Raw genomic sequence first — 13,131 nt, forward strand, 5'->3', positions numbered from 1 at the left:
AGTTTCTTTATTTTAAAAAAATGTCTGCCAAAAAAATGGCATTTCACACTGTGTGTGGTTGCTAGGCAACTGCTGCGTGGCGAGGAGCAAGATGTTTGCCGACTTCTGTCTGTAAAAAGCAGATGGTGCAAGTTGGTGTATAGTTGACGATTTCAGCAAAAAATACGTTCTGAGGGTATGAATTCAGAATCCCTCCATCCCTCCAAACCCATCCCCCCCACCCCCATTGCCTGGCTCAAGTCTCTTCTTACCCTTATAGACGCAGGAGCCTGGGCGAGTGCACACAATACTGTGACCACAAACTGAAGCAAAGTTCACAGTGGGCTTTGGCTTGTGCGACTCTCCAGCTGTGAGTTGAAGGAGTCCCCAAGAAAACAGAATCAAAACAGTCCCCGCCCCCAAAAAGATGTGCATAGCATTCTCCATAGCCATCTATTGCCTAATGTATGATGCAGCTCAAGTTTGAGGTGCACTGTTGAAGCGTAATCAATATTGTTGGAACTAGCTTGCTGTGTGCTTACTGTGCATCTGTTTGTGGCGCCCCTGGCTAGGTTTAACTGCACACTGGGGTGCCACGACGCACAGATTGGGAACTTTTTTTTTTTTTAATCATACTATAGCACTGAGTCTGCTTCACTTCATAAACTTGGTTAAGAAAAGCTGTTGCATCTACCATATATTAAGCCATCCTGCCAGATTGCCAAGCTTATAAGACTTTTGACCTACTTCTACTAAGTTGATCCATGGAAAAATAGCACCTTAAAGCTTTTCCTACTCAAAACCAATATTTCACTATCTTACACTAGTGAATTCCTACTGATCCATTGCTCTCAATCTCCAACCTTCATATCATCTTTCCCACAGATTTGTAGATCGCATCCTCCCACCACTGGTTTCTTCCTGGACTCAATTTCTTAATTCAACTTAAAACATCCCAACCTCTATGTACTCAGCAACTTCCGTACCTGTGATGCACCAGACCACATACTACATTAAACTTGAAATCCTCAGCTTGCATCAACTTGTTGCTGCTTCTAGACCAGCTTGATGCTACATTAATTCAATATATCTCCTCTCCTTGTCCTACGTTCAGGTCTTCTATTTCAGCTTCACCCTTACCTTGGCATCGAATATTTAAATCCCTCAAAACACCAAGATAGATGTTAACCTTCGGAGAAACCTAATTTAATTATGCCTCAATCTCAACTTGCCTCTTTAAAGTCTGCTAACAATATGAGAACAATCCAGGAGTTGCATCTTTGGCTGATGGATCTTAATAGTACCTCCCTGAAGGGCAAGAAGTCTAAATGTTAATTGGTTGATAAAGCTGATATTAGAAAGGCCAAATTACTTCATTACTCCTGCTGGAAGTTTGAAGCTGCCGATCTTCAAAACAACTCTACAAAATAAACGCTCAGTCCCAGAAGGCTGAATTCACACCCTGAGTATACTGGTATTGCACACCTCAAGAACTTTACAACTTTCTCCCTCCAAGGAGAAATACCTTAAAAACTATTCAAGCCAAAAAGCAAAGAGGGGTGGTGTGTGTGTGTGTGTGTGTGTGTGTGTGTGTGTGTGTGTGTGTGTGTGTCTGTGTGTGTGGGAGGGGTGGGAGGTCATTTGGTCCTATGCAGATTATAATCATTGTCTCCAGCTGATAACTAAGACTACTCTCCTTCATCTCCCCTTTATTCTGTGATCTTGATGACCCTCTCAAAGCATTTGTCTAGACATTGTTGCACAGCAGTAGATACAAGATTTCTATTAGGTAAGCTGCCATCACAGACAAAGCCATCATAAACCCCTTCTTGGCATCCAAGTTGCTTCCTCCTTTTTTTCTCCTTTTTTTTTTTTTTCCTTCCTTTTCAACAAATCAAATCCTTCCAATTATTGTCTAATGGGACACAACTAGGCAGACTAGTTAAAAGCTCAACCTTCATTTAAGTTTCGCTATTCATAGGTGGTGATAATTGTCTTGGTGGGTTAGCATACTGGTTTGTGTCCTGGTCACAGAATGGAAGCTGCTTCACGTGCTGCAAGATTAGAACTACATGCCCTTGACTGAAATGGCATCTCTGCTGTTCTGATGGTAGACCTCTTATCTAAGTTTGTTTACTTCTTCCATTGCCACAGAGATTTTACTACAAAGAAATACAAAATACTGTTTAGCACTCAGTTTACTGGCTATCCTCATTATCTCTCTTCCAACCTACTCTTATGCGTTGGTCTTATTTACTGTGTTCCTGGGGCTTCAATAAAACCTTGCTCCTCTTTAACATGTATCTGATTACTCTATCTGACCTAGGTACCTTCTTCAGTCTCAAGTGCAACTGGTGTGATAACTGTTACGTCTCACTAAAGCTTAAAAACTAGACAGATCTTCCCTCGAGTGCCATTGGCCAATCCTTTCAAGCACTTGACCACTTACTAATAAGCCCTCAGCCTAAACATATCAAAAACAGAAATTCTCTAGAAATCCACTCAATACCAACCGTGCCCAATTAAATGGATGCCAAGTTAATTGTTCACCATCAAATTGATTTGTGGCTTCTTCTGTGATGTGAAGGCACTAGATAATGCTGAAAAATCAGTACAGGCTCTACTAGTTTCAGCCTTGACATGGTATTTTCCAGTAACATTATCGTACCATAGTTCTCGTATCTGGTGCCTCTTGTTTCTATTGTGATGACTTGAAGTACCTATAGAATAATCCAGAAGCAATGTTATTTAGATAAAAGATACAATACTTATCACTAGGTAAGGCCTTCTTTGGCATGCCTAGTTTTCATGTCATGTCATTTCAATTACAACTGCATGCATGTTTTATATCTGACTTTATCAAACATTTTCATGACTAACTACAGTTGTCCATTGCAGAAGATAAGCTATCCGTCCATTTCTTATATTGGCGAGGCACTGTGCTCCCAAGGATTTTATTCTACAGTAAAATATCTCTAGTTGGAGAAGAGGGGAAAGGGATGGGGTAAATGTCCCCATTCCTAAAGTAAACATTGTGTTTGTGAAGTTTTTTTCAATTGCTGTTTAATAATGGTTAGTTTGCTGCGATTACTAAACAGACTAAATCTGTGTATTCGCTTACTGAGAAGCAGGAGATAGCCCTTTCATTGTAGTTTTACCTAGTATGTATTTACTTTTTTTTTTTTTTTAACAGGTCACTGCAATTGAACCAATAATTAATCATGGGGGAGCCAGTGCAAGCACTCAGCACTTGCACCAAAGCTTGCGGTGGTTTTTTGGTGTTGCAGCAGTGGTTACAGATGTTGGACATATCCTCCTCGTTGACTTGTGTTTGGATGATTTGTCATGCAGTCATGATGAAATGGAGGCATCAGGTATGCAATTGCTCTTTTAATATTTGCATCATAGCAACTGTGCATGAACAAAGCAATCCAATCCAAATGTGTTTTACTACGACTCTTTCCTGTAGTGCTGGTGTCCAGAATAGGCACTAGTATTCCACTTATCTTCTCTCATATCAATCTTAAGCAAAGTCTGAATAATAGTTTAAGCTCTGTTAAGTAGGTTTTGCTCCCTAATACGATCAGCAGATGGGCATAACCTCGAAAATGTGAATATTTCTGTCCTTCCCAGGTGTTTTAAGTTCCTTAGTAAAATGTAGTATGTTAATACCTTTACACAAGGGCTGACTCATGGCCTTAGTCTCAAGTAGGTCATATCTTCTTTTGACTAGAAAATGTCAAAGCCATCAGGTTGCCTGCTATCTTTTAACAGATCTACAATATTTGACAAATGCAAGCCTTTTGTGAGCCATGTACTTTATATGTTGGTGCCAGCTTACTGTGTGTAATCCATAACCACACCTGCCCTTGGACACCGCATTGAACGAGTGGATTAAAATGCCTCTGGAAGATAAACCTAAGTAGTTCACTAAAATAACCTACTACCAAGCACAGAAATAGTAAATGTTTATTTTTACCCAACTCTGTCATACTTACATTAGCAGCCTTGGAAGGATGAAACGCTGAGTCGACCCGCCAGGACTTGAATCAGTCACCATGACATCAAACACAGCTCCGTGGAGTGGAGGGGTCCACAGAGCCACCACCCTGGCACATTTAATGACTGCACTTCTTGGAGCTCTTCATTAAAGCTGCAGTTCCTCACTGACAGGATGTTTGAGTGCAGGTTATAGGCAGTGGAAATGAAGCCATCAGCAAATGCTGCTTCCCATAGCAGTTATTATCCAGACCCATCTGCATTACCTGTCTAAAATTCTAGAAACTCCTATTAATTAGGTATTTGATTTTCTTGAAACCAGTCACCTCTTAGACCCTTCTCAATCTCAATTCCACCTCCTGCCCATCACTGATTATGCCCTTCTTGCAGTATCTGCCAATCTCCAAATGATTGCGGACCAAGGTAACTGTTTGCTTGATCCATTTGGACTTGTCCGCAGCACTCCACACAGTTTGTCACTCTGTTCTTCACTAGATTGTTTCTGAATTTGGTATTTGTAGCAATGCCCTGGCCTGGTGTACTTCATTTCTTTCTGGTGCACAGCCCCCTTCTCTGCCTCTTTCCCACTCAGACCTTGAATACATAGTCTGCTGTGTTCCCTAGGGTTCCTCGTTAGGCCCAAGTATCTACATCTGTCAGGGCCAATTCCTAACAGCAAAATCATTAATTTTTATGGGCTCAAATGTACTTTGTATGCCCATTAAACACATTTTAGTTAGGGTTGATGAGTCTTCTCCACTGACAAACTAACTTTTACAACTGCGTTGCTGATTTAGATCTATGAGTGAAGTTCACGTGGCTGCAACTGAGCTCTGATAAAACAAAGGTGTTGATAGTATGTGGTTCTCCTTCCATTCAGTCTCCTCATCGAAGGCTTTCAGAATTGGGATCTCTTCCATTGGCTCTGTCAGCTGTCTCAGAATCATTTTTGGCACTGTCTTTGATTTTCTCCTCAGATCTCTAAAATTTACTCTCTCTAAAGTCAGTAATGTGTCAATTGTTTGTGACTCCGGTTGTGATCAGGAGCAATTAATAAACTTGTCGCCCCCAGAAAGGATTGCAAAAGCCCTTTAACAAGTCCGAACACATTTTGCGATACTTTACTGTGTTTTATGACTCTTAAAAAGGGCTATATACATTTTTTAAAAACATTTTGTTCCAAACCCTGTGAGCATAACAGTATTCTTCAAAGTCGGTATTCTTCCAAGTCTTCCTGAATGTTCTGTTACCATACCAAGCTCACAGTAGCATGTTTTTGGAGATGCCATTCGAGCTGTAGAATAGATATCGAAATTCACAAAAAACCCAACTGTCAGTCTAACCCAGACGTAGATTCCATATCTTTATCTTCTCGACGTGTACTGGTGTGTTTTACAAATCCTGATAGTGAAATACTACCAAATTTGGTTTTGCAAGGCCTATCTCTCCCGAAGGTTAACATGGGGACTTCCATTAAATATCTTTTAAGTGCAGTTTCACATTGGGAGAAGATTAAGATTTGGAGTTTGGGGTCTCTGAACTCACAATTTAAAAATCTGTTTTTTGGTAGAGTGGTTTTTTAGATCGTCTTTTTGAAAATGCCACTTTTAGACAGTGGCCATTTTCTTGCGTAACCATTATGTGCCTCTGTCTGCCTGTGGAATCCACGTCTGGGTCAAACTGACAGTTAGGTTGTTTGTGAATTTTCCCTAGACAGTGACCCAAAGGGAGCTTAGGAGTGTCCTGCATACCCTGATGAGTCTCCTGGGCTAGAGTGGACAAGGAGGAGCTGACACAACTAAAAGGGCTGTGCCTGTCCTCACACAATGCAGTCTCCAAACCCATGGAGTGTGTTTGGGGCCAGGCCAGGGCAAGGCAGGATCTTGTGAACAACAGAGACTTTCCTTTGAAGTTTCCCAAAGGCAGAAAGGAGTATAAGTAGTGAACTCAAAACCTAGGACTTTAGATTACTCCTGGATCAAGAGGAACCTCTGCCAAGGAGAAGAGCTTGATCCTTGAGGAGGACCTACCACTCTGCCTGTTGCTTTGCTGTGCTGGCCTGCTGCTGCCTCTGCCTAAGAAGGAAAGGACTGGGCACTGCTTTCTGCAATCCTGCTTGTAAAGTGTCTCCAAGGGCTTGGAGTGAGCTTGCCTCCTGTTAGGAAGTCTCAGGGTCAGCAAAGACTTTGACTACCAGCCTCTGGGTTCACTTGCTTTGGATCCTAACTTGCCAGGTGGTACCTACTCCAGACTCTTGGCCCCGGGGAGTGAAGGCTGGTTGAAAAACAAGAAAAAAACAGTTACACAGACTCCGTACGATGCCAGGACCGACGCCGCTGCCTGACTCCGCAACGCCACCTGTAACCAAAGCCTTGGTCCCCGCTGGAGTGCGATGACCCGACCTGACATTACAGGCCTGACGTCACCGCAGCCCAGCTGAGGTCACGTGGCTTAGTGAGTCCAGAGTGCTGTCACTGATGTCTGTGATACCTGACTCTGCTGTGGCACCTGCAGCCCCGTGGTGTGACCGTGACCCTGTGAGGTCACCCCACAGCGTCTTGACCTGCTGGACATAGACCCTGCCAGAGTGTAAGGGACCGATGCTTCGCACTGATGCTGCATAACCTCCCCTGCTCTGCAGTAAGAAACCAACTCCACACCGGATCCAGCAACGCCTCACCTCCCCGACTCTGTGCACCGGCTTGTTTCTTAGTTACCAAAGGTACTGTACCTGGGGTTCTGTGTGACTCCATCACTGGCACCATTGGCATTGGATTGTTGGGAACAACTCGTCATCCTGTGATAACCCCAAATTGAAGCATTTATGTTCCGAAGTGCTATATCGAACTTTAATCTTTGAAAATTCATAACTTTGCTTGTGTATGTTGGATTTTTATAGTTTTGGTGTTTGAATACTTTTGGGGTATTTTCACTGTGTTACTGTGTGTGTTGGTACAAATACTTTACACATTGCCTCTGAGATAGGCCTGACTGCTTGTGCCAAGCTACCAAGGGGGGGAGCAGAGGTTATCTGAGCTGTGTGTTTTCCTTACCCTGACTAGAGTGAGTGTCCCTGCTTGGTCAGAGTGCAAACTGATTGCCAACCAGACACCCCTCCCCATTTCTAACACTTTCTATAAACTGATTTGACAATTTGACATGTCTGAGGTTTTAATGCTTTCGTATCCTTTTCTATTGAAGTCATGGTGCATGTTAGTTAATGTTTTTATTTATTTTTTTAAAAACTTTTTTATGTCATTCCTAATTTTGGGCTGATTATGAATGTCTGAATGTTAGCCTTTTCCATTTACTAGATGTAATGGTAGTGTGTTACTCAATTTCTCTCCTGGGTTGTGGTTAAATGGCCTTGTTTGTTGTGCAGACCTGGAGGTGATGAGTGGGATCTCTGCTGACATTCCTCACATCAGAGAGAATGTTACCAGACAGCGCCGGCATCTCTGCCTTCAGCTACTGAATCCATCGGGAACCACAGTTACATCCCTTTACTACATAGTAAGAACAAATCAACTAGCTGTCGGCTTTTCAACTGGATATCTTTCCCTCTGGAACATGAAAACCTTGAAAAGAGAGTAAGTGGGTAACCTATTGGCATGCTAGATTGTTCATGGAATTTCAAATAGGAAAATAATAAAATGGGACCTCTGCCTATAAATACTTTTGTCTTTTCACCCTTTACACGTGTATACTAAAAGTTCTATTTATTTGCAGCTGATTATGTACTTTTGGAAGTTGCTGAATAATGCTGTGGCTGTGCAACAGTTCTGTTGCTTAGGCACTTGCTTAATGCTGCAACTTTGTAAGAGAGGTGATGTGAAAGTACGATTGAATTTTTATTGAAAGTATACAAAAGATAGACTAATTAGGCCAAACAAATGACAAGGGATGTTTGTTTGCAGTAAGTTCTTGTAAACGTGTCTGTATGCCCTGTGGTAGTTCCCTACTTGTAATGTAGCTTTCTTTTCCAACTTTTTCAAAACAATGATGAGATTAAATTGTCATAGAAATGTTTTCACTGTCTGGTCATATGCTCTTGAGCATTTAGCACATGACAGCATCTAAATTGTTTGCTGATCTATACACCAGCATTTAAAAAAAAAACTTTGCAAACAAGTGTCAGTGCACATGCTATTGATCGAATCACATGGAGGTGCAGCTGTGAGGCACAGAGGAGGTGCACTAGCAGCTAATGAAACAATGTTATTTATATATCACATACTATAGACCTCATCTGATCTCAGTGCGGCAAACAGCCAAAAGGGTGACGAGATGGAACATGTAGCCAACTTTATACTACAGGCTTGAACATGGATAACAGATTGGATTCTGTGAATGAGATCTATAGGGTACTCCAAACGTTATGACTGGGAACAGTGAACAGTCAGTCTCTGCAGATGTACATCTGGTACAAGGAATAACTAGAACCGATTATTTAGCTGACTTCAAGACACAGTAGCGTAGGTGGCTTCTACCAGCTTAGTTTAGAGCTAGATAGCAAGACCCACTTCACGTGAAGACTTTAACATGTCTGACAGGTTTTAATTACTATTTCCAGGCAGACAATGCAACAGCTGTCTAAGGTTGGAGGCAAGGTTGTCTTCTGTCTGCATTTGATTTTGCTCTTAGTATAAATTATATCCTGGATGCCATTGTGTTAACCCCAGATAAGCTGAACAGTAAGAAACGTCATCATTCTATTATTTTGATGTGACAGTGACTCTCCTTTTGGGCCTAACTGACAATGTGCAAAAGACCAACATTTGACACATGACAGAATACCACAGTAGGAATGATCTGAAAAAAGAAGTGAAAGATCATGGTTAGATGAAAATATTGGCTGTAAAAACAGGTAGGCTATCAAAATCACCTTTTCACAAAACACAACTCTGGAAAGGCACCTCACTACAAATAAAATGAATGCAGAACTGTTCATGAAACCGGTACTATGCTATATGACCACTCGTATCTGGACAGCATGTGTTATGGAGTTGAATAACGGGCTTTTTCTGCCCACGTCACTGAAATAAGTCTTTGACATTCATCTTGGAAGTAGATCTTAAAACTAGGTCAGGGTACACCACTAAATGCTTTGGATGCTGATTCCAGACCACAAGTTCAATTTATAACTTTGGGAAACCGCAGAAAGGGAGCATTCTGTATTTCTGCCGAAATAACAGGTACAACAATTTAACAAAACCAAAATATTTCTTATTTAAAATGTGTAAGGGAAATAAAATGAACCGATCAGTTGTAAGCAGAAACTGTTTTGGTTGAAAGATTTCTGAAAAACAAAAAGCAGTCACACTTGATGTAGAAAGAAGTCGTAAATGTGCATCTGCTCTTTGGCATTATTTGCATATATCCACATAGTGATCAAAAGACTGTGTCATGCAGACGTCTTGTTTACCAAGAAAACATTATGCCTGAAGATGGCAATGCTTGATCACGGAAATGTATGATATTTGGGTTTGAGGTAGAGGTCGATGAGTGGTTTGCATTGGGAAAAACTAGGATTTTACTTTTAACCAAATGCAAGTGTGAAGGGTGGAGCCTTTATAGTACTAATATTCTAAAAATTCTGTCCTTCGTTTGCCTGCCTACCACTGCCTCATCATCTTTCTCCTCTATAATGTTCACCCTCACATCTCCTCCTTCTCTTTTCTCATTTCTCAGGTTAAAATCAATATTTAAAGGCCAAATAACCACAAAACCACCTCATACAGCCAACCAATCTCCACACGGTTAAGTTGTACGAAAACTCAAGATACAAATTTAAAGTCCTTTTTAATTGTTTTAACTTAAGAGGAGTTAAATTCTATTCATTCAAGTTTTGTTGGGTCTGCTTTTGGGTTCCATTTGATAAACATTCTTTAGCTGTAACCAGCCATCCATAAGTCCTTTGACACCAAGTGTGAAGCTTGGCTCTTAAGAGAGTTTAAAAAATTCAGACCCTCAAATATTTGCCTACTTAAACATGGTTTCTGATTAAGACATTCTGACTAGGGATTTCTCTGCTCAGATTCCCAAACCAGGGCACAGCTTGTTCTCTTAAAAAAGAGCACTCCGATTTCTACAGCAACTAAAATAGTTTGATAACGATAGGGACACTTCTGAGCTTGCAATCTTTGCTTCTTAGAGGCTTGCTCATCTGGTTGTTTATCTGTTAAAAATAGACCTTCATAGCCACAACAAACCACCAGGAGCTTTCTTTAAGGATAGAAACACTTTGAGGCTAAAAGGCTGAAGTCCAGTAACTGTGCCCACCTCAAGGTATGCAGGACAGTGTATGCGCCATCACCTCATGCTAATGGTCCTCGTTTGGAAGATACTTAAGATTTTACAAAAACAGTTCTCTTCAATATAGATTGAATTTTCAGTATTTTAATACTATTCATTCCAGTGTTGAAAAACACATTTTAACACCAGTACTGCCCCTCTATATTTAAGCCTCTAGACCTTGGATAGGCAGGATGTTTAAGCTAGCAACATTGTCTTTTGACACTTTTATAATCTATGAAAGGTTTGTTCAGCCAGATAATAGATGCTCATTGATTTTGGCGAGCCTCCGGCCTGTTTTCTGCATAGTTCACCTTTCTGCCAGCAAACCTTGGCTAAAAGTTCTGGAGATCTAATTTTTAAAGATTTTTGAGATGCTTACTTTTCTGTAAGGTTGACTAAAATTAGGGATTGTGTTGTGCTTGCTGTCACATTAGAAAACAGCTCAATTATGCTGTGAAGTAATGTGCTGGATCAAGATTTCAATAATTTGTTTATTCTGGACAGTGACGGAAAAGTAGTAGACATTCTGTTTCAGTGTTAAAACCTAGACCATGCCCACTACCTTGTCATCATACTCTTTGACACTGGCATTGTATTTAAATCAGTGTTAATATTATGTGCAAAACGAAAAAGATACGATTTACACATTTCTTCCGCTGACTCCCTGAGCAAGTCTACATTCATTTTCTAGTTTTCACTCTTGCAGATAAGCATGTCTGTGGCAGTTTCACAGCATAACTAACAGGAAAAAATGTACCTCTTCCCAAACAGCACCACACCCTTCCTCATGTCTTGGTAAGGACTTTTAGCTTGTTTGCTTACAATGTTTAACGTTTCTCTGATGCAGGCACAAATCTTTGGAATAGTCTGCCATTGCATATTAGACTTTGAACAGCTACCAGTTAAATGTTTTGTGTTTCAATTTTTTGTGAATGCATTGAGTGGTTACAAAGCTGATTTAATCTGTTATTTGCTTTCATTGACTTTTATCTGATTATCCAAATGTTTCAATGGTGATGGCCAAGCTCTGCTAAAGAACACCTTGGAGTCTCGTACTCATTTAGAAAATATAATAACAGCGTCTTTCATTCAATTATTCATAAGCTTTTCGGTGGTAATGCATTGTCCTCCTTTCTCCTGCTGAGCCTTCCCTACTGCCTGTCAACCTTCCAGTAGCCCAGCTTTCTATTGGTCTTCAAGTTGTAATCTTAGCTGAAATTCAGTCTTGTTAACACGGTAAAATATGTAGCATCTCTACTTTTTTTGTTTTTTTGTAACAGTCTTGCACTTTTGTTTATTATTCTTGCTTGTTTTTATCTGCTTGTCTAGCAGTGTGCCTGCACATTAATCGATGTAGGAAAGACACTTGTGTTAGGGTTTAAATGCTTGATAGTAGACAAGCAGATACAGCTGCAATTTTTGGATAGCTGTTCCTGTACCTGTATTATTTAAATTAATTGTGCCTAGAAATTGCACTGTAAAGAACCCTTTTCTTGTTAATCAGTACAACCCTTGGGTTTTAAGTTAACCATGTTTGTTATTTGTGAACAGACTTGAACAATAGTTTTTATTTACTGTGTTGAAAGTCGCTAGCTAGCCATTAACCTCTTATTCTTCCTGTAGTTACCACTGCCTTTTGGAAGGAGGCAGGGTTCCAGTCTATGCAGTTACTTTTCAAGAGCCTGAGAACGATCCTCGCAACTGCTGTTACTTGTGGGCTGTGCAGTCTACCCAAGAAAGGTAAGTTATTTATATTATTCTATCAAAGAATACTACGATTTTATGCTTTTGCACATTAGTTGTGTTTTTTGTATGGGTACATCTTGCAAACTGGAACAAAGACAAGTTAATACAGTATGAAAATAGCACCTAGTATGAAAAAGCATGCGTGCAAGGACATAAAGCAATCTTAAGATTTATTGGGTGCTCTATGTTTGGTTCTTCCGTGATTGCTTTAATTATTAAAATGTTTGTCTTGTGTGAAACCCTTAACAGTTTATAGGGAACATACTATTTTTTTAAAATAGTCTCAAAGAAACATGCATCTCGGAGACCATTTTTTAGCTACTTAGGATTTTTAGTCAGTACAGTGAGAGATGTGCAGTTTTAAACTTCCTTAATTAGAGAAAAAGAAATTGGGAAATGGCTATCTCACTTTACATAGGACATTTTCCTTTGCAGGCGAAGAGAAGGCTATTTCTCATGATGGTGGATTTGATGGCTCTAATTATTGTGAAATTGGAAGCGAAACTTGTAGTCAACTTTTCAGAAAGGGTTTATTTACACTTTAAATGGCAAGTTTTTATGCAGAACACAATCTATCTGGTTATAGGAACTAAACAAGTATAGGTAGACCTGTAAAAGATTTTTGTCCCCCAGACAAACTTTATTGTATTTTCAAGATATCAGAACACAATAAATATTGCTAGTTAGATTCTACATACAGTTTACATTATTAGCATCAGTAAGCACATCATGAGTGCTTGTGCTGCAGGGCTTTCATTTACCCAAGGTCAGTAGGTATGGTAAACAGACAATTTTGAGCAAGTTTCATTAATCATAAGTACTGCATGTCAGACATTCTTAAACACACAACTAGCATTCCCTGTGAGCTCCCCTTCCCTCCCCCTGTGTGTATCTTATGGTAGGGTTACTCTGTCATCACTGCCCCTAATTGTAGGCAACTGACCAGTAGGAGGCTCATACTACAGTAAGCGTTAAAAAACCTGAGGTAATCCCCTGTCTGGAAAATAGTAGGGTTGCTGAGGGAAGTATTTTAGTTGTCATCCAGTGGCTGGTCCTCTGGGTCTTTCAGGGAGTCTACTAGGCCCTCCCACGCTCGTGCCACCTCCATAG

At 40.4% G+C, this 13,131-nt stretch overlaps 1 protein-coding gene across 2 annotated transcripts in view; it reads left to right on the forward strand.

The window, feature by feature from the left end:
• AHCTF1 (AT-hook containing transcription factor 1) overlaps positions 1-13,131 on the forward strand; it is a 1,009,458-nt gene that overhangs the window by 87,016 nt on the left and 909,311 nt on the right. For both annotated transcript variants that reach the window (XM_069235080.1, XM_069235081.1), the window contains 3 exons: positions 3,173-3,353; positions 7,361-7,568; positions 11,899-12,015. In XM_069235080.1, the coding sequence (XP_069091181.1) occupies positions 3,173-3,353; positions 7,361-7,568; positions 11,899-12,015 (506 nt within the window). The remainder of the gene's footprint in view (positions 1-3,172; positions 3,354-7,360; positions 7,569-11,898; positions 12,016-13,131) is intronic.

This window comes from Pleurodeles waltl, chromosome 5 (genome assembly GCF_031143425.1).
Source record: "Pleurodeles waltl isolate 20211129_DDA chromosome 5, aPleWal1.hap1.20221129, whole genome shotgun sequence".
NCBI classification, from domain to species: Eukaryota; Metazoa; Chordata; class Amphibia; order Caudata; family Salamandridae; genus Pleurodeles; species Pleurodeles waltl.